Source organism: Mercurialis annua, linkage group LG5 (genome assembly GCF_937616625.2).
Source record: "Mercurialis annua linkage group LG5, ddMerAnnu1.2, whole genome shotgun sequence".
Classification (NCBI taxonomy): domain Eukaryota; kingdom Viridiplantae; phylum Streptophyta; class Magnoliopsida; order Malpighiales; family Euphorbiaceae; genus Mercurialis; species Mercurialis annua.
Window position 1 is genome coordinate 51,203,808 of NC_065574.1, and position 26,995 is coordinate 51,230,802.

Below are 26,995 nucleotides of genomic sequence, written 5' to 3' on the forward strand. Positions count from 1 at the left end.
TGCTAACAATCCTAGGCCGCCCGTCCTATAACAAGTTGATCAAAATACATTCAAGTAAAAACTAGCTGAAGCACCTAATGAGAATTATTTAATGGTTTAATTGGTAATTTATTTTCTTAATTTATTAATTTACTCATGCTTAGTTTAAGATTTATCCACAAATCTGCATGACATATGTTAGCAAATGGATGCTTTTCATAACGATAACTATATTTTCTGCTTTTCTATACGTATTATAAGACTAAGAATTCGTAATAAAAAAGAACTAGAAATTTGAATCTATACTCAATTGAAAGAATTTTAGGCTCAACAAAGCAATCGCCAAAAGCGATATTTATATTATTAATTTCCACAACAAAAATTTATATATCCGATAGTTTTTTATGGCACATTGTATTCTCATGCCTTTGGTAAAAGGCTGCAGAAACGCAGGACATGTTGATCAAGGATGAACAATCCAAAAATCTCTCTTTTTTTAATATTTAAAGGTTTCATTTTACAACACGAAAATTATTTAAGGCCATACTTGAGATATGCTAGAGAATATTCCATCTCAGCTTCGGTGTAGTTGTGTAAATTTATGTAATAACAGTTGGTGCAGATCGGCCTGTGAATTCCTGCATCTTGGAAAGTTTCAATGCAACCTCAACCTGCGATAATCATCATGAACAAATATCAGCAAAATTATAATATTGATGTCATAATATTTTTTACCACAAGTTTCTATATCTTACAAGAGGAGCAAGTGCTTCTTGAGAATCTCTCCCAGTTTTTGAAGAATCCTTTTCATACTGCTCGATGTAGAGACGGATGGTTGCGCCTTCTGAGCCAGTTCCTGACAGACGGAAAATCTGCATCCAAGTCCAGATAGTCACAATATCATTCCAACAAGATTTCTTCAAAAGTACCACCAATGCTACTTTACCTATAGTTTCTAATGTAAGATTTACTTTTGGAATTGGGAAATGCCAAAACAAAAACGGCAAAAGAATATTTTTACACAAATAGGTTATAATATAGAGTTTCGGCGTTTAAGCATTTCTAAATACAAAAAAGAAACACCGATATTATGCTTGCTGAAGAATAATATCCAACAATTTCAGAGTTAGCTTACCAGTCGAGAGCCATCCTCGAAGAAATACCGAATGCCTTGGTGACTTGAGATGGAACCATCAACAGGATCTTTGTACTCGAATTCGTCACCATTAACAACCTTCGACACATTTGCGCTTACCCCCTTCACAATCCTGTTAAAAAGCAAAGAACAATTATTAAATAACTATGACATATTGTATATATGCAAATAATTGACCATAGCGACAGCAATTAAATCAGGAGTTGCGGAAAACCTTCACCCAATTCAAAGGCATAATATTCCCATATTTAGAATCCAAAATAACATAAAAAAATAAATTAAAAATATTCGGTTTATTTGGTAAAAATTGTTAACCAAATTTTAAAAACTCTTAACTGTAACCAAACCAAAAACAATTATTAATCAAATCGAACTGGACGAAATATATCGGCGAATTTTTGCTCTCCTATGCATGATGCAGAAATAGGTCTCAATGTAGCACATAAGACTTACTCGTTTACTTCACCAATGGAAGATTGCATCTTAACCAAGTGTGCCATCAGTTCCTTTGCCGCACTTGCATCAACATTCTAAAGAAAAACTTAGTCAGTTAGATGGTAATTTATTATTCAAAGCTTCTATATAGATATAACTGGAACATCCAAGATTTTACAGCTACCACGGTAAAAAGGATCAAACGTAGCAAAAGAAAAGAATAAAACAAATCAGACCTCATAATCATATCGGGTATAGTAATGTCGTCCATATGTAGCCCAATGGTTGCGAACTATATCTTCTACAGTCACAAGCTTTCCTCCATTGAGATTTTCCTTATTCTTATAAGCTATAATAGATAGCCAGGCTAGAACTGCCCAAATTCCATCTTTCTCACGTATATGGTCTGAGCCTGTTCACAAATGCATTACTACAGAGTTTTAGAATTTGCAATAGTTTCAGAAATAAAAGTTTACCATATAAGAATAGAAACAGAATGCACTAACCAGTTCCAAAGCTTTCTTCCCCACAAACTGAACACATTCCTGCATCCATCAAATTTCCAAAAAACTTCCAGCCAGTTGGAACCTGCCATTGAATGGTGAAATATTCAAATTACATGCTTAGAAGCTTAGAAACCAACAGCAGAGGAGGGAAATCGCAAAAAAATACCTCAAAAAATTTCAAATTCAAATTCTTGGCCACAACATCAAGAGCGGCAGATGTTGGCATGCTCCTAGAAGAGAGAGAGAGAACATCATTTAAAACAATTAAGTCTAAAATCCAGTAGGGAAATTAATAACCTAATCAAATAACAAAGACAGGCTAATTCAAAAATAATGAACATCATTTAAGTCAGACATGCAGACACCGGCAAGACAACTAATATTAATCAAAACGATAACACAATTCAAAAGAGTTTATTTCCAGAAACAAGCTTAATTAAATGGATATGCATGATATAGAGACTGTAATGGAAAATTTTCTTCTTTTAGCTTGACATATAAGCCTTAGCCGTTTAACCCTAAAGTAAAAATTGTTGGTTTACTCAATAACAGAAAACTTTACGAAGAGAAAATTAGCAAGGGATCATTAGAAAATTTACCTGGCAACCCCCTTCAGACCAGCAGAGAAATATGGTATGGCTTCAACTGCATTGGCAGTAATGATTGCAACAGAATCTGATGGAGTAACAAAAAACCTGGCCAAAGAATAGATGTAAGGTTCAGGTGAGAAGGAAAACATATTCTAAAGTAACAGTAAGAGGGTGCTACCTTTTACCGAGGATCATGTTACGGTCTGCATCACCATCTAAAGCGGCACCAAACTCTGGTGGTTCAACATTAGTGCTTGATTTACCCAATCCCATGCGAGCAACCAACTCTTTTGCATAAGTCAGATTGGGATCTGGATGGCCTCCTCCAAAGTCCTCCTGTTAGAATCAGTTGAACAGCAGCGATGAGACACAAAAAAAAAAGACCTTTAAAGTCTTAAGACAAAATGGAAATCTTCAAGAATAAAAAGTCATCATAGACTTTGTATGACCTTGGGCACGCAGTTCAATAGAGAGCTCTCTTGTGCACCAAGCTCTTCCACAAAAATACGTTTGGCATAAGCACCACCAACTCCATGTAATGCATCAATACTTCAACATTCAAGATCAAGAACAATTATCAAATGAATGCCAACAGCAGATGATACAATCAAAATATGTTTAAGAAGATGCTTTCACCCTACCAGAATGTGAATTTTGGAGAAGAAAGCAGCTTACGGATAGACTCAAAGTCAAATATAGACCTGGGAAATATTTAACAAAGATAGTTCATAAAAATATAGCCTGCAGATTGCTAAACTTTAAACAAAGATAAGGTACTCTTAAATAGGCCATCAATAACACAGATAGCAGTATATAATCCTTCACTCAACAGCTTGCAGAAGAAAAAGAAAAATTTCAAGAAAGATAACAATCTTTTACATCTGAATTACAAATGACATGATTCTTAAAATTTACAAGAAAACGTTGCAGAATTGCAATTTGTGGCACAGTGCAAAAGTCTTAATCATATTGTTAACGCTCACTCAAAAGTCAAAACTAATAAAACTAAGCCGTAATGCTTAGCTCTCTTGCATTTTTCTTGAAATAGACGTGCGAATAGCTTTGTCTGTACTTAAGGTCTCACGTAAAACCATTGAGCAAAATGAACATTATCCTCATAAGCATGCATAACGTAGTCAAAAATACATGATTGAATACCTTAAAACTTAACTTCAGGAAGCAATAATGGAGATGCAGTTCAATAAATTTTTCAGAATGCGATTTTCAGGGAAAACGCAAACATAAATGTAGCCAGTTCTTCACAATCATCAAACATCAATGTCAATAATAGTCAAATTCACATGCGATTATAAACTACCTAAAGTCATCCAAAAAAACTTTGGAAAGAGGAGAAATATGAAAATATCCAAAGCCTACAGCTAAGAAAACATTGTGTATGCTAGCCTGACCAGGAGTCGTGAAGGTGCTACACCAAACTCATAACCAAAATCAAATGTGCAGTTGGTTGCTTGTGTGCGTGAGAAAGAGTAACTAGCAACTTTCAAGTTTCAACATATTCAAAAAATCATCCACATATAAATACATATGGCAAAAACAACACAAAATTAATTTCAAACAGCTTACTTCATTAATTTCACACAATCATCTGCCGAATCAAAAACATCAACATCAAATTGTCCCTCAGGCCCACTAAAGTTAGTTACACCAATTGTGCTGATATCCACCTACAATAAAATAAAAAATTGTCAAACACGGGATGTTTTATATGAGAACAATATTTCGGAAAGTTCTTTAAGAAAACTGTAAGATGCAACTAATACATCAGGCAGATCCGCAATTAAATACTGCTTTATTGTTGTTGTGTTCTCATAAATCTTATTTGTGATCCCCTCCGGAGCAGGTCCACCATTTTCCATGTTATATTTGATTCCAAAATCCTGCAACCAAAGATAAAGAAAACAGAGGAAAAGAAAGTTTATATTTCAAATATCAAACTACAAAAACTATGAGTCTTATTAATAATAAAAGAAATCAAATTAATTGAATAGCGTCCTTCCCATTCTAAGGAATAGGGAGTCACGGCTGTGACGTAAACTCTTTGGAAAAACAATAAACAATTAATATGTACCTCATGAGGGCCACCTGGATTATGACTTGCAGTCAAAATAAATGATCCGGTTGCTTTAGACCCCTGCCATTCAAGTTTGAGATTACATATAGCTATGCTGCTTGTTGGTACAGATAATATTGTTGAAGAAGTAAACACCCGCTTGTTAAAGCAAAACAACTTACATCTGCGCCAACTCTTTCACGAATAACAGCTGATACAGCAGGAGTTGAAAGTAAACCATTCTGACCAACCCAAACACGCCTTACTCCATTTGCAGCTGACATCTTAATAATAATCTGCCAATTTAACAGAGAAAAATTGAAGGCGTGTATAAAAATGGGGCATCTTGTACAAGAGTTATCGATTGAATTAAAACTTTGACATATAAATGATCAGACCAAGATACACGAAAGGAGAAGAAAGAAGAAAGGATTTTATATTATGGAGCAATTAAAAAGGAGCCAAAAAAATTTGGGGTCATAAACAAACTCGACCCAACCAGGAACAGAAACACTGAACTCACTACCAAACATGTCTCGAGACTTTAGAACACAACTAGCAGTCATAAAAGTTTTATTACAGGCTACACCAAAAAACGTACAGGGTAAAAAGCTATACCAAAATTCATAAACTAAACCTTTTTTTTTTGGAAATTACACTCATTGAGAGACAATCATACTAAATTTGTTGCATGGTCACACAACATTCATGACAATCTAACAAATTTTTAATTTCACACACACAACCCAAAAGATACACATACTAATAAAGTAAAATGACAACATGCAAGATGACAAGTAATAGCAATTATGCCTTTAGACAATTGAGGTTGGAAGTGATACCTGAATGGCATCCTTTGAGAAATAACGGCCATCACCAGAAACAACAAGAGTAGCACCTGCTTATCATAGAAAAGCAAAACACAACATTTGTAAATATCTATTCTAACCTCTCATCCCAGTTCAGTCAAAAAATAGTAGATTAAATTCTTCACATGCCCCAAAAACCAATGGAACTTAGTCAAATACCTATGGCGTAATGCAAAAATGTTATACAGGAAGGTAAAAAATGGCTGGTCAAGTAACATGAGTTGAAAAGGGTTCAGAGTTCCCGTCATAATTACATCACTATTAAGTTTTATCATATCAAATGACAAGCACGGATATCTTCGTCACAGTTAAATTCAAAAAAAATTGTTTTCTTCCAATACAATTCCGAATAATATTACAAGCAAGCCGTAGCATAAATGACCAAATCTACCTCTAACTTTTTCTGCAGTAAGGGCATCAAATGTTGACTGAACAAAGTTGTGGAGGTAATTAGGCTGAGTGAACACTTTCACCTGAAAATAGAAACCAGTCGCCAAATTGAAAAAAAAAACACAATTACACCAAATGTACTGTAACAAAATAACCTTATCAAATTTAAGTCCACGATCTTACTTCAATCTGCTTTACTCAAACAGAGGGTAATTTAAAATTTACTCAACTCATCAGTGTGATTTAAACTGACATTACAACCATTTGAAGATATAGAATCATATGAAATTTATCCAGTCTCCTAAAGTTAATAAGCAATCGGTATATCTATCCTACTTCTCATCTTCAACAATATCAAAATTATAAATAAGATGATAATAAGGAAACATTAATATAATATCTTAATCATTAAGTTGTTATTATTTGTCTCAACATGATATCTTATTTAAGCATAAAATGTCAACATATAATGATATCAAATTGAGCTCTGTGTTAATGTATCCATCAAATAGTTACAAATCAAACCAGTAAAACATCTAATCGAAGACAAAATTAATACAAAACAAATCAACAGGAGAAGCATATGAATCAACAATATACCTCACTGATCCAAACTATAATCAATAAATTCAACTAAAGTAACAAAACAACATCAAAAACAATCAAATTAAAGCATATAAAAGACGGATCAAAGCACCGATCTACACTCAACAAAAAACACATTAGCATTTGCATCACTGATCAATACTTAACGGATCCAATTCAAAAATCATTTCGATCAAACAAACGAACCTTCTTGCGAAGGCCAGAAGTTCCAGGTTTCTGTCCATCATACGGCTTAGTTTCAACTTGCGACACCTCGAACACCATTTTTTTCTCTGCTTACAATCAAAATCAAACGAGCGTTAGCTAAATATACGAAACAGAGAAGAATCAGAATCAGAATGATGAAGAGTTCATAGATACGTGTGCTTCAATGGATGAAAAGCGAGAGAGAGTGAGATGGAAGCTTACGAAATGAATAAAACGATGCTGTTTTGATTCGGAAATGAGAATAAATGGAGGATTATGCGAATGGATTTTAAAGGCTCGTGTTAGTGTAAGAACGGTTGGGCAATCAGCATCGCGGATCTGGATCGGTAGTGTGGGGAGTAGAGCGTTTCCCTCGGTTTTTCCTTTTTCTTTTATTTTTTCTTTTTGGACATTTTCTAAGATAATTGTGCAATTATTGCTTATAAAATAAAAATAAAAACTTAATTACAAATAGGAATCAGTTTAAAGAAATATTGTTTTATTTATTTTGATCAAATATATTTAACTTAGCTGATTTGTTATCTAAATTTTATTTTCTATTAAAAAGGAATCATTGATTAAAGTAGACAAATTTATAAACTAATTAAATTTTAAATTAACCGATCATCATATAAATTTAAAAAACAAATTATGTTTAAACTTAATATTTTCCGCCTCACTAAGTTGTTTACTTTTTATTTTACCTCAACACTCTGGTCTATTTTAATCATAATAATTTTTAAAAATTATTTTTATATATTTTTTATTTAAAATCTACTACTGGTATTTATTGTTATTTATTTAAATACTATACGAAAAATGAAATTTAGTTAACGTTTTTTGGCACTTTCATAACAGAACATCCATGTGGTATCGATCATAATGGGTCATCCAACGAAGATAGATCGAGAGATCATATTAAATAAGAGTATAGTAGAAGAAAAAAAGTAAAAATTGTAAAATTTATAATATTAATTGTATTTTCTTAAACTGTGAGATTAATGAAAAATGAGACAATTCTATTAAAACATAGATAGTATATATATTTTTATATACAATAATTGAATTAATTTTAAATAAATTTATACTCGTTTTAATTCATAGTAATATGCAGAGGCGGACCTAAAAAAAAGTATATGATGGACAATTGTTTACCTTACAATTTTGAATCCTTTTAAAATATGGCTTATCCCCTTAAAAACCCCCCACCTTTTATCCCCAATTCGTTTGCACCCTCACGTTGTAAAACCACCAAATATACCCAAATTACGACCTTTCACTTTCAATTGCACCCTCAAGCCTCAAATTGACCTATTTTCACTTGAAAAATGTTCAAATTAATACTTTAAATTTTAACATGTATTCTAAATAGGTCTTAATATTATATTTAAAACGAAAATAAAACTATTTTTTTGAACATTTTTCAAGTGAAAAGAGGTCAATTTGATGCTTGAGGGTGCAATTGAAAGTGAAAGGTCGTAATTTGGGTATATTTGGTGGTTTTACAATGTGAGGGTGCAAACGAATTGGGGCTAAAAGGTGGGGGGTTTTTAAGGGGATAACCCTTAAAATATTGATATTGAATTGATCAGTATAGTTCTACACTTTCCACTTTAAAATTTTACTATATTTTGTCCAGCTTATATATTTTCAAAGCCACCTCCAAAAAAAATTGAATCGGCCACTAATTATATGGGATTGTGCATGATTTGAAAAAGAAAAATAATTCTTCAGTATTTAATCATGTTCGATCGAACAATCTCTGTCTGAAATTCAATGGCTCATAGTCATAGATATTGAAAAATTAGATTGAAGCAACACTTGTTACATATTTGGAACATTTCTATATAGCTCAACTTGTTGCTCAATTATAGTATAAAATCTTTTGTTGGATCCAGCATAATAATTGGATTTTGAAAATTACGTTTTCTTTCTTTTTCAATTACAGTGGTATTGGTACCATAAAAGCATAGGAGGATGAAAAGGTACAGTTTTGATTGCATTTGTTAGTACTAATGGATCGAACTTCCTTATGTTTATAAGCTATTTAAAACTTGTAGCTTGATGGTTCATATTCATATTTTCAAATCGAGAATATACAATTTAGGGGTGCACTGTGCCTCGATCTTTTGGGCTATGCTGCATGCCTAGGACATAAGAGAGTAAATAGGAATTCTGCAAGAAATTTACGCTCAGCGAACACCTCAGCATTATAGTCCCGAACCTTTGCAGCACAAATGCTTCATTAGCACCCAAGTTTGCAACTTGGCCCGCCCATGGGGTTAACATGCTTGTAGGGATTAGGAAAAGCTGTCTGTTAAATCATATTATTAGTGTTCTGCGTATTCTTTTAGCCATCATACTCATCCCAACGATGCATATTTCATCGACTGGTGTGAAGAAACCGCTTTTGTTCACTCATTATATCGTGCAATCTAAGAAAATTCAATGAATATTTTGATCACGGTTACGAGAAAAGGAGATTGACATGAGGTTGTTACATGTTAAGTTTGTGCCTACTAATGCCTCTATAGGGCTTGGTGTACATATCCAACAAGTCTATAAAAAAATCGATCATCGTCCAGGGTAAGAGGGGCTAGAGGAATGTCTCTTAACAAGTTCACGCCTTCTAATACTCATTATATGATATGTCGTAGGCGTACACCACAACTTAAGAGCGTCGCTGATGAGACATGTTGTACCCCTAATTAATTGTATATTCTGAAATTGAACATCTGGTATGAATAAAACAACAAGAAAATTAGAAAACTCGTCCAATTAATCTGTAATATTAAATTTAATCAATCATAACAATGTCACATTAAAGTTAACTCATTCAATTGTGATTGGAAACACGCTAAATCATCCATAAACACCAATTTGTTGTAAGAAATTATCATGTCGCATTAAATAATTAAAATTAAAACGCTAAATTACCATGTCGTGTTAAATAATAGTTATGTCCAATTTTTTGTGATTATATCCAAAGTTTTGATGAATTTCATTTTTTAAATTCAAACAGTTACGTATTTTGTCAATTGCGATCAAATTTTTTATTAAATTCATTTCCAATTTTGCAAGAAGGCCTATAATTGGGCCCAAAGCCAACAAAAGCCCAATGTATGAAGAAAAAGCTCGTGATAATAGTCAAAGTATGTAAACCATTCAAACACGGTCAAAATCAAAAGACGTAGGTAAATGGTTTTTTCAAGGTCGAAGATCAAAATAGTTGAAAGTTATACGACGTGGGAAAGTGAACTCTTTAAAGTAACTGAAAAAGTATGTGAACAACAAATAAATCTTCTTGGACAAACTGCTTGAGGTTAATAGTAAAAATCAAATACCAACTGCTTGAGGTTACTCCAAACTAAACTGTTAATACACTATCAAGTATAAAAGCAGTAAAATAGTAACAAAATTAACCACAGTTAAATTTTCAATTATACTAGCTCAACGTTTACTAACTTTATGTTCTTCATTCTTACTTGTAAACACATTTATTAATTTGAATGCAATTTTTTTTAGCATTTTGGTATAATAATTGAAGTACTTATCTTAAAGTTCAACAAATCCATAAGTCGCTTGTTTAAAGTCAAGTCCGCATGTTGAAAAGTGGGATTCACTTTCTGACACTCCCACAATTCAATCATTTATTGTTCAGTTTTTACTAAAAAGATCAACACTTTTATACTAATTCATTTTAGAAGTTAGAGAAGATTTTAAAAATTTAATCGTATTTAACAAAGGACGCAAATTTTGAATTTTAAAAAAGAAATTTGAAATTTTGAACATAGTCGCAAATATATTTGTTAAATTAAATATAATTAATGAATAATTCGCAATTAATGAAAAGCATTAAGATTTAAATTAAAGGCTTAATTCCTTAAAAAAACCCTCACCTTGCATTTTTTTTTCATTTATACCCTGACCTTGTAAAAACACCATTTGTACCCAATTTTGAGTTTTTATGTTTCATCTCTACCCAAAAGTATTAAATTGTACTCTTTTCATTTGAAAAAAAGTTTAAAATAATCCTTCATTTTTAACTTATATACTAATTAGATATTAATGTTATTAATAGTACAAAAATATCATCTTCGAAAAAAAATTAAAAATAATAATAATTTTTTTAAAAAAAAAATGTTTCCGATTTTTTTTTTAATTTTTTTAAAAAATATTTCTGACAAAAAATTAAAATTAAAATAATAATTTTTTTTATTTTATAAAATTAAAAAAATTAATTAATTATTTGGATGTATTTGATTATTTTTTAAGTTTAAGGATTTATTTGCATTTTTTAAAATAAAAAAAAGTATGTTTTAAACTCTTTTCCAAATGAAAAAAAGTACAATTTAATACTTTTGGGTAGGGATGAAACATAAAAACCCAAAATTAGGTACAAATGGTGTTTTTACAAGGTCAGGGTATAAACGAAAAAAAAGTGCAAGGTGGGGTTTTTTTAAGGAATTAAGCCTAAATTAAATTGTAGTTTTAGTGCAATAGGCGAAATAGAACAACAAAACCAATAAGAATCAAAGGGTCAATGAATAAAAATCCTGGCAAACTGCAAAGCAGTTGCACAAATGTTGGAAAAGGACTCCCATGTCCGAACCCGAAGTCTTGGTCTCTTATGACCTCTGCCACTAGTAAGAACTAATGGACCAAAAACAGGGAGTACAAATTTTTCAAATATTTGTCAAACCCCGCCTTAACCCGCCTAAATTTCCAAATAATAGAAACACATTTATTTGGCTCAACTACTAATTATTACTCATTTAAATTATTCACTGAATTTTTTTAATTTTAAAGAACGTAACATGCTTAGCAATTGGCATATGCTACACAATGATACCTGTAACGCTTTTATGTACATTTAAATAAAAATAGAAAAAGCCTAATCTATTGGCACTTTCACATTTTTATTTTTTACAAAACCCACCTTTAAGCTAATCTGAAACAATGACAATTGTATTAAATAACAAAAATGATACCCACTTTCGGTTTGTAGAGTAATATAGAAGTAACATGTCATATAAAGCAAAAAGATTATAAAAATAAAAGATAAGAGTTAATAACATTTTATTTATTTATTAAAATTCATTTTCGAGTAAAGAATCAATCTGGTTTTTGATCTTGCAGCTCGAAACAAATAACTTATTTCCAACAATATTGATCAAATTATGCTAATATTCATCATTTTTACATCAATTAAGAATAAAAATTGAAAAATATATACAAATCTGAAAATTAAAATCATTTAATTTATTTTTAATTAAATTAAAAAATATTATCCTTAATTGAACTAAAAATTGAATGAATGAAGCTAGATGTTCAACCACAAATCAATAAATGCAAGAAACTAATAAACCCTTTGTTCAATATATTATTTTCAAATATCCAAATGAATTATGAAAGAGATTAGGGTACTATTTCTATGAAAAAAGTTACTAAACAAAGGATAAATAAGAAACGACGCCGTTGATAAGATTTACATTAAAGTTACAATTACACAAATAAAACCTATTTTCCTTCATCTCAACATTACACAACAACAAAAGCTAACACAAAACAAAATAGAAAAAGACAGCTGATTAAAAAAAGCTAAATAAACATCAATTAGTAGAAAATTAAACTAAACTAACACTAAACTACCACACCTACATTTTTAAAATTAAAAAAAAAAGAATAAAAATAAAATTAAAATAACACTTTCTTTTTCTTTAACATCTTCTTTATCTCGTCCCTCAACCGGCCACCGGCGCCACCGCAGGCTTCACCTTCGCCGGTCTACCTCTTCCTCTCTTCACACCTGACACCTGCTTCGTCGGAGAAGAAGCCGGAGCCGGAACTGAAACCACAGCTGGAGCTGGAGCTGGAGCTGAACCTTCAGCTACAGGTGTCGACTTAGGAGGACGTCCACGTGGCCGACCACTACTAGCCGGAGCAGAAGCCGGTTTAGGAGAAGTAGGTTCAGGAGCAAAGGGATCTTTAGCTTTAGGAGGACGGCCACGTGGTCTAGGAGAAGAAGGAACCGCTCCGGTTTGAACCGAATCCTTCGGCTTCGGAGGACGGCCGCGACCGCGCTTCGGCGGCGCGTTAGGGTCAGGTTTCATGTAATTATTCTTCACAAGAACAAGCTCGCCGGTCTGTTTCATTCTGTTGAGGTGGTGAGAGAGGAGAGTGACGTGTGCCGGCGGCAGATCAGGATAAGTTGTCTCTATTTGCTGCGAGATCGCTGACTTGTTTGACCCGTTCTTATCGCTTAATGTCTCAATCGCCGCTAAAATCATCTAGACAACACAAAACAAACAATTCGGACAGTCAGTACATAAGTACAGTTAAAATACAACTACATTGCTCAAAAACGGTGACGTTTTGCACCGTTTTTAAGCTAGTGAATTAAGAATAACTAAACTACCTCAGGATACGGAGGAATAGTGGAGGACTGCTGCGGCTGGGGTGGTTGTGGTGGCGGCGGCTCTAGAGGAACTGAAAAGAGAGGATTATCGGTGGGGGTTTGAATTGTGGCCATCGGAGTTGGATTGAATTTTCTCGGGAAAATTTGGGTGAGAAAATGAAGGAAAATTTAACTGTTTGGTTATGGAGAGAGACCGATGTAGGAAAGGGGGATTTAAAAAGGAGAAGAGTTCAAGGAATTTAGAAATGATCTAACGGTCAGGGGATAGTTATTTTGGGTGAGGATCTAACGGTGCTTGTTTCATTTTAACTTTATCACGCAGATTGGTGACATGGCTGTAAACTCTTGAATTTTTGCTAGATTTATGTAATTTTGAATTTACGATTTTGTCCTCTGCTCACTACTTTTTCTCCAGTAGATATTTAACTATTTTTAAGGTATGAATTCACGACTCGTGTATACATACGTGTCATATTTACATGGGTGTATTAAAGCTTAGAGAGTAAAGTAGCGAATAGTAGGAGGACACGAAATAAAGTTCACGTGAGATTGAGCTGATGTGATTATATGATGAATCGAACGGCTGGATCAACAGCCAAGTATTGAAAGCGAAATGAGCATTGAGGCGTATATTAGCAAGGTATATGTTAGCTTCTACCTAGGACCTAGGAAGAGAGGAACTCTGCTGTCTGGTCCGCCTGGCAGTTGAACTATTGCACAGGTAAAGCTACAGATGAGAAGAATGATAATAGGGAGACTGAGACTGACCTAAAAGAGTCAACATTCTTTCGGATGATTTGGTGTCCTAAAACGATTCACTTAGCATTAAAAAAAAATTGAGATTAAATGTATATACGATTTGAAATATGTTTGTGTTCGGGTTGATAATAGTGGCATAATCGGAATTATTTCAGTCCGAGCAAGATAATATATAAATTACTTCTGATTTTCCGGCAGCTCAGAGTTAACCTCTTTCTACTATAATGTCACTACAAACTCTATTCATTTAAAAAAAAAAGGATTTAAGGATAGTTCGAGTAAGAAACTATTCAAAATTGTGAATGGTTTCGTTACTGGTTGATAGTAAATTCATTCAATCGATTTATATTACAATTTAAAATATATTGTATCGTGTTGCAACAACGTGATATAGATAAATATAATGAATATGTCGTGTTAGTATTAGTCATACTTGATCCATTTATAAATATTTTAAATATGTTGTGTTGGTATCATACATTCATATCATTAAAATAAATGAATTAAACGTTTTGTGTTAGTATAATTCATATCCAAGTCTTTTGTAATCAATGAGTTAAATGGATCGTATTATAATAATTTATAATCGACCACCAAATTAAATATATTATATGGATTGACACACATAACCCGTTTAATTGATTATTTAACGGAGTGCGTTCCAATCGAACGCGATTCATTTTGACACCCTAAAAATCAGGGACTATTATGCATACAATACAAACATCCACAAGTAGAATCATGCGCATTAAGGAAAAATTTCAGACTGCAAATCCAATATGCAAAATACCCTAGAGAAGCAATTTTCCACTCTCTGCATTATCTAGCGCTATCCCGTGGTTTAGTGACTAATTTTTCTCAAAATTTACATGCTAAAATACTAATCTTTATTTACACCTATACTTCACAAAGAATATCCATAAAATCGCAATGAAGCTCGGTTTTTAACTTTCCATTGGACGCTTGCCGTGAGGATCTAATCTCGGGTCACTGCAAGTTAATGTCGATGCTGTAGCAGTAGTCGATGCTGTAGCAGATGTGGCAGATGTGCCAGATGTACCAGATGCTGAAGCAGTATTAGTAGTAGTGCTCAAATAATATGTGCGCGAATCTGAATCACCGGATGTTTTGGCGGATGAGGACATTCCTGGCGGCCTACGTGATCTTCTATATCGGGAACCGGGTATACCGGGTCTAGTTGGTTCTTCTAGATTGCCAGGTCTCTTTGACAACAAAATGACTACTCGTCGCATAATCGGACGTAACTGTGGGTCGCCTTGTGTGCATAGAAGGCCTATGTGAACACACATCTTTACTTGGTCCGGGACTGCCGACGATACTAATGATGGATCTATTAATTCCATACTCCTATCTTTTTTGTGGAGCTTATATGCCTGTACAACAATAATGTGTAATTCATTAGATACGGTTAGATGTACATAAAAGCATTTCAACGGAAACTTATTAAGTCTTTGTTTCTGCGTTTCAACGCTTCTGAAATTCCATACTATTAAATTTTTAACCTATTTTTATAAATAATTATTGTTTTGCCATTTTTCGTTTCAGCGCTTCCGTTAACATTCATTCCACACCCTCATTTGATTTTGACACTATTTCTCAAATAGGAAGTCAACTTTAATATAACTATCATTTAAATCAATTCTTGACCAAGGGCTCTTCCACAACAATGACACCACACATTTTATAAATTCTAATACCTTACTAGATGTAATCGCCTTTTTACAATGCGACTATCAATTGTTCGTGTCATCTTTTTGATTTATCTTCAAAAGATCTAACCTTCTTGATTACTTAGCTTTGACTTTTACATTTTGAAATTTATCGTTTGACTTCAATGATAGAAAAGATACCTAATTTAATAAGCAAGAAGAGCCCAACATAAATGAAAATCAACAAGACCAAGAACAGAAACTTGATTGGTCCATCCAAGAAGATTTGCATACCGACTGCACTAAATTAAGATCTATAAACAAACAATGACATAAGTGGAAACACAGAAAATCGTAGTCTTACCCAATCGAGAAGATTTTGAGCTTCTAGTGATTGATTGAACTGTGAATTCCTCTGACCAGTTATTAGCTCCAACACCAAGACCCCGAAGCTGAAAACGTCCGCCTTCACTGATAAATGGCCGTGCATGACATACTCCGGAGCCATATACCCGCTGTTGACAATTACAAGCACATCCATTAGTGACCAGCTCCGGACTAAGAACTCGGTTTATACTATAATACACTTGAGAAAATAAAGCTAAAGTTACAATATGATGGTTGAACATACTTTGTACCAGCAACACGAGTGTTGACATGTGTTTGATCTTCAGGGAAGAGGCGAGCCATACCAAAATCAGCAATCTTAGGAATCCACTTATCGTCGAGTAAAATATTGCTGGCCTTTATATCACGGTGGATGATGCAATTGTGTGAGTCCTCGTGAAGGTAAAGCAGCCCCCGTGCAATGCCGGTTATAATATCGTATCGCCGCTTCCAATCCAGTTGCTCTCTTTTATTGGTTTCTGGATCAAATCAACACTATTACCATACTGTTCCGATACTTAGAAAATTCAAATGCTAAATATCGAAAATAAAATTAACGATAACTAAGAGGAAGTTCTATCATTCCTATGTTTTCAATATATCACATGGCAGTTAGAGATCGAGAATACATTAAAAAGTATATATTTCATATCTCTTGATGAAATCTACAGCAAACTCCAGTTTCTTTTTTTATTTAACTAACTGAGTTCATGTCATTAGGAATGGTTGTTAAATAGTTTCATTTTTTTATACATGGCAAACAAAAACGAATTATGTTATTTTAATTCAGTCTGGTCAACCAAAACATATTAATATAAAAGAAAATGCCTATCATTTGGAATTTGCAAATGGCATTATACCTTAAAGACAAAATATCCTAAATTTGGTCAAGCAAACAAACAGATGAACGAAATAAAACTGTAGTTCTTCAATAAAACGAAATTCAGCAGACTTAATGCTGGGAAGAATTAGAATATTACAAGATAATTATTGAGAGGAGCTTAAGAAACCATTAACTATATGCAACTATCAATGAAGTTGTCAGCAGTCCCGATTTGAGAACAAACAGAAAATGTCCAACTTCTTTAGATAGAGTCAAAACTTGAAAGGTTGGCAAAGTATGATCTTGAATTTGTGAGCAACTAAGTTTCAGACTTGGAATTTTAACAATAAATGTTTATGCCATCTGATTGAACTGCATTCAAATAGATAATCCCACAGGCAAATAACGTCTAACAAGATCAAATGAAAAGGCTCGACTACTTTTTTTTTTTGATAATTAAAAGTTGCAAGTACTTACTGAAGAGAAACTTGTCAAGGCTCTCATGAGTAACATATTCGTAAACTAATAGCTTCTCCGCTCCATGAGCGCAATATCCTAACAAATTTACAACATTCCGGTGCTGGACACGCGCTAAGAGCTTAGCCTCATTCATAAACTCTTTCTTTCCTTGATTTGAACTGTGTGACAATTTCTTCACAGCAATGTCTCTCCCATCAGCTAATTTCCCCTATTCAAATCATTCCACAAGTCATACATATTATTCCTCCTTTAATTATTAATAATCTAAACAATCTAAGCCCATTTCAAGATTCTAAAAACTTGCACAACTTATTATTTACTAAAATCTTTTCAAATTTACATCCCATTTGTTTTTCTTATTCCAATTATGATCACCAAAATTTTAGGTAGCCCGGACTCTTCATTCAACCAACGTTTCCCGTTTCGTAAACGTGTCGGATACTTGGCGTTTCTCCGTGTCCGTGCTACCTAAAATGTTTAAGACACCAAAACAAAATGGAAAACACCCAGAAAACCCAAAACAAGTTCAATTCTACCTACCAAATTTTCAAAGCAATCAAAATTTAGGATCCACCAATAAACTAAATCACCCAAGATTAAGATGATTACCTTATAAACAGGTCCAAACCCACCTTCACCAAGCTTATGAGTTGGATGAAAATCCTTAGTAGCAGATACTAAAGTATCAAATGCAAACAATTTCTGTTCTTGTGCAGCAATTCTATCCAAATCCTCTTCAATTTGGCCCTCTGCTTAAACCACAACATAAAAAAAACAATCAAGAACATTAAAAACCATAAATTTGATTAATTAAACAGCCAAAACAGAATCTTTCTTCAAAGAAAAGAACTGGGTTATGTTCATTCATACCTTTGCTTGAACTAAAAAAGGGTTTCATCAAATTCTGAAAGAAATTCTTCGACTTTGTCATGATCTTTTTAAGAGTTGTTAAAACTACTCCCATGGGAGAGTAAAAAAGAAATTTTAAAAAAAAAGAATCAGATAAGCTGTGTAAGAAGATTTGAGATTGTGGATGAGCAGTAAGATTTGAGTACTTTATTTATTTTGATGGACATTACATTATTGTATTTGATTTGTATTTGTACTTTGAGAAATAAATGAGAACAGGTAAACCAAACTCTGCAAGGAAAAATAAACGCCTTGACCTGTCTGACTGGCGAAAAAACGCGCCTGATGATCTTAGTTTTATTCATTTTCTGAAATTAAAAAGTCAGAACCAATTCTGAAGTCCACCGATATATTATATCAATTCAATTTATTTGGATAATTGCAGCTTTATTTTTTTTAAGAACAAAAATTTCCTACAAACACTATAGCAGGAGACTCCTGCAACAGTGTCCGGAAAAAGTGACACGTTATTATATAATGGCTTTCTATAATGGCTAATTAACCTTTTAATTCAGATACTCAACTGGTTATTTAACCATACTTTTACACCAACATAATAAGGCTGCCTTCATTTAACCATTTAGTCTATTTAGTTAACCATAAATTATATAATTCTATAACTTTTTTTTTTTTGAGAGATTAATGGAACAGCAGCTTTTAATAATTAGATTTTGTATACATAAAATTAATTACATTCATAACATAAAACCATTAAATGAATACGTAATTAGAAAGAAAAAAATTATATTTAAGTGATAGGATAATTTTACACTTGCATGTAACTCAATAAAAACTAAACATAAAATAAAGAAAAAAACATTAAAACCTTATGTTTAATGTTTTAATATAAAATAGATAAAAAAAAGCAAACTAAAATTATTTTTTCAAAATTCATTCGATATTTTTCTTCTTAGAATCTGCAATTGCATCCTGTAAAAATAAACAATTATAAATATATTAAAAAATTGAAATAAAAAAATTTTAATTTTTTAAATGATCAATTACCTGAAGAAGTTGAGTATATGAGAATTGATTTTGACTAGAAAATATGTAAGAACAATCATTTTGTGATGGACTTTCTAATATCTCTTGAGTAGTAATAACATCTTCAGATAAATATTTTCCACTCGATTCCTTCAAATAAATAATAAAAGATAAATATATCAAAATAATAAATATGTAATATATATCTTAAAATAATATAACAAATGCACATATACCTTATTAGTATTTTCAAATTCCTGTAATTCGGCATTCAAATCTTCTTGTTCTGAATTGATGCATGTGACATTTTGATCCTAAAATAATATTACAGTAAATAAGAAATTTTAAAATATAACATAGATAATAATTTAACATAAAAACACAACTTTAAAACATTAAATTCATATAAAATAACTTATGTGTTATATCTAAAAATCACCTGTGATTTAGATCGACGTTTGATATTTTTTCTTTTTTCTAAAGCACCTTTTATCCTTTTACTTGGACGTCCAACAGTCGCTTTTTTTTTAACTTCGCATATAACAGGAGAAGATGTTTTGTCAACTTTTAAGTTGGACAAACTAGATGGATTATTACTTATCTTCATTTCTTGCAAATCTTTCAATAATTTCTTGAAATCTTCACATGTATGCTCATACATATTCTCACTTTCTGATGCAAGTGCCAATATTTCTCGAAAGTTATGACTCAAAGATGAATACCTTTTTCCAATTGACTCTTGCGGACTACTTCCAACCGCAATGATATAATTGTCCTCAATCATTCCAATTTTTGCATCTCTTGTCCATCTCTTTAAGATGTATTGTGGCGGAATCTGTTTGATATTCTTCTTATCAAGAATTTTCAAAGTATGTGCGCATAAGATTTCCACAAACGTAAATTTCATGCAACTACACTTAACTGATTGTGTTAATGCGTCTAATGTGACCAAATGTTCTTGATCTTTTCTACCACACTGGACTTTATAACTGGTAACATGTTCAGACTTGTCAACTTTGTGCATAACACAATCTAAAATCTTCATATATTCATCTTGAAACATCTTATATACCGCTGGAGTGTATACCTTTGAAGCATGTCTTAACATCTCCACATCAGCTTGTAAAACAGGAACTCTTTCTCTCATTCTGAACTCTATTAACAACTCATCATACCGCTTATCTGACAACAACCTGTTATAATTGTCAAAGAAATGAGTAAAGTTATTCTTTGCATCCAAATATTTTTTTAGGACGTTATTCATTGACTCACTTCGCTGGGTGCTCATCATATCAGCTGTAAACATATGCCACCCATAAACCATAGCCCATTTTCTCCTTACTTCAAAAATTCCATTGCACCATGTATTATCAGTAAGCATATACTTATTAAGCATATCATCCCAAGCTTGAAGCCATTTATCTTCCTCTTCATAACCATATACACAAGAGCTAAAATCATATGCAAATTGTTTTGATGAATGAAAAACATGACTTAAATTTTTAGCAGCGTTTTGATAAATATGCCACACACATAATCGATGATGAGTTTCAGAAAATACTTCTTCAATTGCTTTGGCCATAGCGGGGCACTGATCTGTCAATATCGTTCTAGGCTGCTTACCAGACATTGCACTGAGAAAAGTCTCAAACAACCATTTAAACGATGATATTGTTTCATCATATAGTAACGCTGCACCAAAAATAATACTTTTTTTATGTTGATTAACGCCAATAAATGGAGCAAACGGCCTAGCATACTCATTTGTTCTATAAGTTGTATCAAAACATACGACATCTCCAAAATGTTGATAGTCGATAATTGATCTCCCATCTGCCCAAAACACATTTAATATGGAATTATCAGCATCATCAAATTGCACCAAATAAAAACAAGAAGGATCTTGTAATTGCATTTTATGAAAATACTCCATAATAGCATGACCATCTCCTCTAATCATCTCTGTTCTACGCTTGGCGGATATATAATTTCTAAAATCATTATCTAAAAATCCATTAAATTCGCGGCCTCCACTTTGTGAAGTTAGTAAATTAATAGTGGACCTGACAGATAATCCAGCCTTTGCAGCATCATCAGCAATAGCTTTATGGGCTGATGTAATTTGTCTTTGTGATCTTAACATGTGTTTCATCGGTGTAGGAGTAAGTTCGTGACTATGCTCTGCCTTAAAAGAAATAACTTCAAACATACTGTTCGGTTTAAGCTGACATGTCAGTTGTGCCAAACAATTGACTCTGGAAATTGGATGCTCAAATTTTACTTGTTCGGATCTTTTGTCAACACCTTTTTGACCTTGTTTTGAACAACAAAAAGTTCTTCTCTTTATATGTCCATCCACACGCCGCACATATTGTTTTCTAACACTAAATCCAAGTTTGTGAGCATAACTTTTATAAAATGTATAGACACTTTCTTCACTGTCAAATTTCATACCAATACATGGCTCTTCGATATCCATTTAATCTGATAAAGAAATATATTTATTATATCAAAATTAATCATTAACTAATTAAATATTTAAGACTCGTAAAAATGCAATCTAACTTTTTATGTAATATTTTTGAATGAACAATGATATTTAGTAAAACTGGAATTATATAGCAGTGCACAACAATATAATTTTTATAGAATATAATTTAATAACAAAAAATCTAAATTTACATTCAACTTAGAGATAACTATATAACAATAAGTAGAATTACATGTAAAGTTACAAAAATAATTCCTTTTAAAAATTTGTACAACTATAAACAGTTAAATTTTATGATAGTGATTACGAATAACTATCAAATTAAATAAATAATAAATGGATAGAATACATAATAACAGCAATAATAGTATTTGTTAGGAATGCATATAAATATTAATTTTTATTTTAATCATGAATAAATTAAGCTAAGTTACTTTATTATTTCAAGTTTCTTTTGTAAAAAGTTTATGTTGACTTAAACTATTTATGATTCGAATTATTTAGCTTATGATTTTATTTTAATAAAATTAAATCTTTACCTGTGTTTGCTTTAAAAATAATTTTTATAATTTTACTGTATGAAACAAACATTAATAATGAAAAGAAAAGGGACAATCCTTAAAAAATTCACCATAAGCATATAATTCATTATTTATAAATTTTAATTGATATGAAATTCAAACATAAGATTATCTTAATTTATATTAAAAATAAATAACTAAAAAAATATAATTACCTGTTTTTCGATGCTTGATCACTTTCAGTTTGATGACTGTTTACTTGATAAGTTGCTTCAAAAATTTATGAGAACACCAATAATCTGCATTACATAGTATAATTAAGTACTTTTTTTTGATAAAAGAACTACATAAAATAGGCAATATATTACCTGAATGTTTTTTTGATATCTAACAATGAAAATAATTGCTCTATATATAGATGATTTAGGTTATAGTGTTTTAATAGTTATCAAAATCCTTAACCTAATTAGAATTAGAATTTATATTAACTACTGTAAACAATGACGCTGCTTCTTCTAGAATTGTAAAGAAGTTTTGGCTCTAAATAAGAATTGTTACGTTAAGAAAATTGTGTTAAAGTTTGGTTAATTAACTAGTTAAATACCTAAACTTAACTGATTAAATATATCTGAATTAAAAGGTTAATTAGCCATTATAGAAAGCCATTATATAATAACGTGTCACTTTTTCCGGACACTGTTGCAGGAGTCTCCTGCTATAGTGTTTGTAGGAAATTTTTGTTCTTTTTTTAATCAGAAAGGGAGAGCGTTTTGGAGAGAATTTAAATCTACAACTTAACACTTTACTGTCTAGTGCTTATATTATTTAAGTTATAATTCATCAGTAACTTTATTTTTTTAACAAATTTATTTCAACATAAATTGTACATACGTCAAATTCCACATTTAGTAAATAACATAATCAATTGATCTTTGTTGTTTTCTTTATCTCTCAAAGGAGATTCGGCTCATTCACAAAGCATAAACGGATCCATTATTTGGCGCCGTCTGTGGTAATTTTGTTTCCAAATAAAAAAATTAGTTATAGGATCCCAAGATGACGGAAAATAAGAAAAATCTACCAAACCCCACAAACAAAGGAAATGTCTGCTGAACCAGGATGTTCGTAAAACATCCAATGACAATCCCTTCACCCCGACGATCCCGCCACCAATGGAAAGGTCATCGCTTATCCACTTCTAAGGATTTGGAACGCCTGAACCTAGCCAAGGAGGAAACTCTGACCCAACCCTGCATGAAGTGATCAATCAAAATATCGATGGTACATTGAAGTAGTTCTGATCGGACATAGCTATGGTAATCAAGGAAGCCACCAACACGCTGAGATCCTGACACAAGTAAGAAGAACAAAAGGAAACCAAGAAGAAAAGGTGAGAGAGGGAGGAACCGCCGATGATGAAGGCACAAGACAACATGACAAGACAAAAATGCAAGTGGACACGGAAGAAATGATGAAACGGCCAACCACCCGAACAAAAAAAAGGAACCAACGTAAACCCCACCAGTAGGGGTGAGCATGGTTCGGTTCGGTTCGGTTTGGTTTAGTAAACTCCAAAACCAAACCATATTTTAAGGGAAAATATAAAAACCAAACCACGCCAAAGATTTATATAAAATTTCGGTTCGGTTAACCAAACTTTATCATCGGTTTCGGTTCGGTTTGGCTCGGTTTGGTTAATATAGATTTAGATAAAAATTATATATAATTATACGTAATAATTTTTACTTATATGTGTGTATTAGTTTATATGTTTTATTTTCATATATGTATCTACACACACATATTATATTTATATATAAATATTTCAATAAATAATTTTTATATTTATTTATACATATATAAATATTAATAAAAATAATATTATTCTAAATTTCGGTTTTTCGGTCGGTTCGGTTAACCACTAGTAGAAACCAAACCAAAACCAAAAACCATACTTTTTTATAATTTGAAACCAAACCAATCCATTTTAACCATTTTAACCAAACCATAATTAATTTCGGGTTGGTTTGGATCGGATTAATGGTTTGGTTCGGTTTTTGCTCACCCCTACCCACCAGGACTAACAAGAAAAAGATAATCGAAGATTGCAACGGAAGGAGTTGACTTGATAGAGGTGCAGAGGTTAATAGCTGAAGCCATGCAGTCACCAACGAAAAGTAAAGCAAGAGAACTTATCAACACCAGAAGCCTTGCACGAGGGAAACCACCACTTGGCAGCAAGCATTTTATCAGAGAAACTGCCCAAAAGGTTCAAAGTACCAAATTTTGTCAACTTTGACGGAACTGGATGTCTAGAAAACCATGTAACTAAATTTTACAACAAAATGGTTCTCCTAGATGTCACTGATGCCATACTTTGTAAGACATTTCCTACCACCTTGAGCGATACGGAGCATGGTTGGTTCAACAGCTTGGAGGCAAGAACAATCAACAACTGAAAACAACTGAAACACAAATTTATAATGAGATTTTTCATAAACATGCCGTCCAAGAGAAACTCGGAGGAGCTGTATAGATGTAGGCAAGGAGAATGAGAAACGTTGAGGGCATACATAGAGTGGTTCAACAATTAAGCAATGAGGATTGAGGACTTAAACAATGACACAGTGGTACAGACGCTGAAGAAGGGGACCCGAATAGGTGTGCTTGAGACAAGTTAAGTTCAAAGAATCCAAAGACTTATCAGGAGGTCATGTCGCTGGCACAAAAGTGTATAAATGTGGATAATGGAGGAAGAAAGAAAAATCAGGACGTGTCAAAGAAAGAAGAAAAAAGGAGCTCTATGCAAAGACAAACATCGCACAAGAAGAGATTATCCTAACAGCCACCGAAGTATCAGCCGGTACTTCCCCTACGAAGATTCCAGCCACTAGCGGAATGACAACAAATACATAAATGGTGGTTATAGAAACGAGAGATACATCGATCCGATCGAGGTGTTCACCCCAATCAACACTACGAGAACCAATGTGCTAATATGGGTCGAGAAGAGCAGGACCCCGTTGACATGGCCAAGAAGAATGGTGCATTGGACCGGAACACGGGACAAAAACAAGTATTGTAAGTTCCACATGGACTATGGACATGACACAGAAAAGTGTAAAGAACTGAAGAAGGAGATAGAGAAATTAATCAAATGAGGGTCTCTGAGGAAATTCACACATCAAAAAGAAGAAGGAAAACATCAGAAACAGAAAGCAGACAAAAAAGGAAGAAAAGACTACGAAAAAAGAAGTAACAAGAATTATCAACATAATCATAGGACGAATGACCTTGAGAACCGTAAGAAAGAGATCCATGGCAGAAATCATGCAAGTAGTTGAAAATACAAGAGGGGAGTTGAGCACCGCTAGCATCATCACCTTCGGACCAGAGGATGGAACACACGTACAAGGCTCGCATAGTGACGCGCTTGTAGTAGAAGGAATCATCAAAAATTATTTGGGGATGAAGTTGTTGGTTGATAAAGGGAATGTAGCCAACCTAATGGCATGAGAAGTATATATTGGAATTAGGGGAGGGTTAGGAAAGCTTAAACATTTCCCAACACCCGTTGTCGGCCTCGGCGGGAATCCCATCCAACCTAAAGGTTTAGTAGATTTGATCTTAAAATTCAGCTGAGGAGAACAAGCAGCAAAAGAAATCAATACCGAATTCAGCATTATCAACAATGCCATTTGCATACAACAGAATACTAGGAAGACGTTCCTTTATGACTCGGGGAAATAACAAACATTCGATACTTAACCATGAAGATACCAACGATTGGAGGAATATTCAATGTCAAAGGACACCAGAAGGTGGTAGCAAGGTGTTATATGGTGGCCATAGAGAAAACAAAAGAAGAGGCAAATAAGAAGGTAAAGAGACAAGCAAAGGGAAAAAACAAAAAGATATAAGAGCAAATAATAAAGTGGAGTAGTAACAACAACGGTAGCCATTGTAATGATCATTAAAATAAAATATATGAAAAAGTACTTTCAGGAAAATAGCAAAACAAATAATAAAACCGGAAAGATAGGAAGACACGATATGCCAAGGCTATGACCCTCAAGCATGTATGGGTTGGGTCATTCAACTACAACAAGTAAGAAGGAAAAAATGAAACAACAAAGGATAACCAAACAAGATAACGGCCAAAACATATAAAAAACATCTCTCAAGGCAACAACCAAAATATATGAGTAACATTTCTCATAAGACAACAGTAAAAAAAAACATCTCTCACAAAAATAAAGTACAGAAAAAATATCTTTCGCAAAATAAGCAAACAAAAAGAAAGGAAGAAGGGTCATTATCCACAAAGCAACAACAACAACATCACACAAAACAAAGAATAAGCACACTCAAGGAAAAATAAATAAAAATCAACGTCTTATTAAAAAACAGCAGATATGCGGCACAGGCAGGGGCAGGGGCCACGCTCCCTCATCTGAAAAAACAACAACACACAAAAGCTACATCAATTAAAGCTTATTAGAAGCAACTTGTAAAGAAGGCGCATAAGGTCTTGGAGAAGCACTGATGGAACCCTTCAAAGACCAACAGAAAATGTTAATGGAAGAGGAGAAGAAGCAACAATGGAAACGCCAGAAGAAGTCAAAGATTCAACATGCAAAGAATGCCACCGTTGATTAAGAGCCGACAAACATTGACTCCTAAAATAACCCAAGTCAACCGATAAAAAAGATACATCTATCCCGGGATGAGCCTGGAAAATATCTAGACGAACGTGCCGGTGATA

General features: G+C 32.8%; 4 protein-coding genes across 5 annotated transcripts; all 4 read right to left on the minus strand.

The window, feature by feature from the left end:
- Positions 1-298: 298 nt before the first annotated feature.
- LOC126682120 (phosphoglucomutase, cytoplasmic) lies at positions 299-7,136 on the minus strand. Of its 2 annotated transcripts, none has more exons than XM_050377696.2 (19): positions 7,011-7,136; positions 6,789-6,874; positions 5,998-6,079; positions 5,580-5,635; positions 4,920-5,033; positions 4,756-4,818; positions 4,448-4,564; positions 4,251-4,351; positions 3,308-3,367; positions 3,116-3,215; positions 2,845-3,002; positions 2,676-2,771; positions 2,243-2,306; positions 2,077-2,158; positions 1,807-1,982; positions 1,589-1,665; positions 1,115-1,247; positions 735-851; positions 299-650 (listed from the first exon to the last, which is right to left on the minus strand). In XM_050377696.2, exons 2-19 carry the CDS (start codon positions 6,864-6,866, stop codon positions 579-581), a joined length of 1,746 nt encoding a protein of 581 aa, XP_050233653.1. In that variant the 5' UTR covers positions 6,867-6,874; positions 7,011-7,136; the 3' UTR covers positions 299-578. The 2 variants fall into 2 exon arrangements, with proteins under 2 accessions (XP_050233653.1, XP_055961936.1); XM_056105961.1 differs by lacking the exon at positions 7,011-7,136 and adding an exon at positions 6,963-6,981.
- A 5,111-nt stretch (positions 7,137-12,247) lies between these two features.
- LOC126682128 (HMG-Y-related protein A-like) lies at positions 12,248-13,404 on the minus strand. Its single transcript, XM_050377706.2, has 2 exons — positions 13,207-13,404; positions 12,248-13,078 (listed from the first exon to the last, which is right to left on the minus strand). The coding sequence occupies exons 1-2, from the start codon at positions 13,318-13,320 to the stop codon at positions 12,533-12,535; spliced, it is 660 nt and encodes a 219-aa protein (XP_050233663.1). The 5' UTR covers positions 13,321-13,404; the 3' UTR covers positions 12,248-12,532.
- A 1,309-nt stretch (positions 13,405-14,713) lies between these two features.
- Positions 14,714-18,531, minus strand: LOC126682126 (cysteine-rich receptor-like protein kinase 43). Its single transcript, XM_050377704.2, has 6 exons — positions 18,196-18,531; positions 17,935-18,074; positions 17,323-17,533; positions 16,267-16,501; positions 16,000-16,150; positions 14,714-15,359 (listed from the first exon to the last, which is right to left on the minus strand). The coding sequence occupies exons 1-6, from the start codon at positions 18,287-18,289 to the stop codon at positions 14,910-14,912; spliced, it is 1,281 nt and encodes a 426-aa protein (XP_050233661.1). The 5' UTR covers positions 18,290-18,531; the 3' UTR covers positions 14,714-14,909.
- A 594-nt stretch (positions 18,532-19,125) lies between these two features.
- LOC126682122 (protein FAR1-RELATED SEQUENCE 5-like) lies at positions 19,126-21,711 on the minus strand. The gene is made up of 4 exons (XM_050377699.2): positions 19,658-21,711; positions 19,455-19,532; positions 19,240-19,368; positions 19,126-19,164 (listed from the first exon to the last, which is right to left on the minus strand). The coding sequence occupies exons 1-4, from the start codon at positions 21,695-21,697 to the stop codon at positions 19,126-19,128; spliced, it is 2,286 nt and encodes a 761-aa protein (XP_050233656.2). The 5' UTR covers positions 21,698-21,711.
- Between the last annotated feature and the right edge of the window lie 5,284 nt (positions 21,712-26,995).

Excerpts from the sequence above, each read along its gene's own strand:
- LOC126682122 (XM_050377699.2), bottom strand. The coding sequence starts at position 21,697 with ATGGATATCGAAGAGCCATGTATTGGTATGAAATTTGACAGTGAAGAA. Across the intron at positions 19,369-19,454 it reads AATTTGAAAATACTAATAAG|GAATCGAGTGGAAAATATTT; the intron begins GTATATGTGCAT and ends ATTTATTTGAAG. Across the intron at positions 19,165-19,239 it reads CATATACTCAACTTCTTCAG|GATGCAATTGCAGATTCTAA; the intron begins GTAATTGATCAT and ends TTATTTTTACAG.
- LOC126682126 (XM_050377704.2), bottom strand. The coding sequence starts at position 18,289 with ATGGGAGTAGTTTTAACAACTCTTAAAAAGATCATGACAAAGTCGAAG. Across the intron at positions 17,534-17,934 it reads GGTTTGGACCTGTTTATAAG|GGGAAATTAGCTGATGGGAG; the intron begins GTAATCATCTTA and ends TGATTTGAATAG. Across the intron at positions 15,360-15,999 it reads CTCAAAATCTTCTCGATTGG|GCATATAAGCTCCACAAAAA; the intron begins GTAAGACTACGA and ends ATTGTTGTACAG.
- LOC126682128 (XM_050377706.2), bottom strand. The coding sequence starts at position 13,320 with ATGGCCACAATTCAAACCCCCACCGATAATCCTCTCTTTTCAGTTCCT. Across the intron at positions 13,079-13,206 it reads CTATTCCTCCGTATCCTGAG|ATGATTTTAGCGGCGATTGA; the intron begins GTAGTTTAGTTA and ends TGTGTTGTCTAG.
- LOC126682120 (XM_050377696.2), bottom strand. The coding sequence starts at position 6,866 with ATGGTGTTCGAGGTGTCGCAAGTTGAAACTAAGCCGTATGATGGACAG. Across the intron at positions 4,352-4,447 it reads TAATTGCGGATCTGCCTGAT|GTGGATATCAGCACAATTGG; the intron begins GTATTAGTTGCA and ends ATTTTATTGTAG. Across the intron at positions 1,983-2,076 it reads GGAAGAAAGCTTTGGAACTG|GCTCAGACCATATACGTGAG; the intron begins GTTAGTGCATTC and ends ATTTGTGAACAG.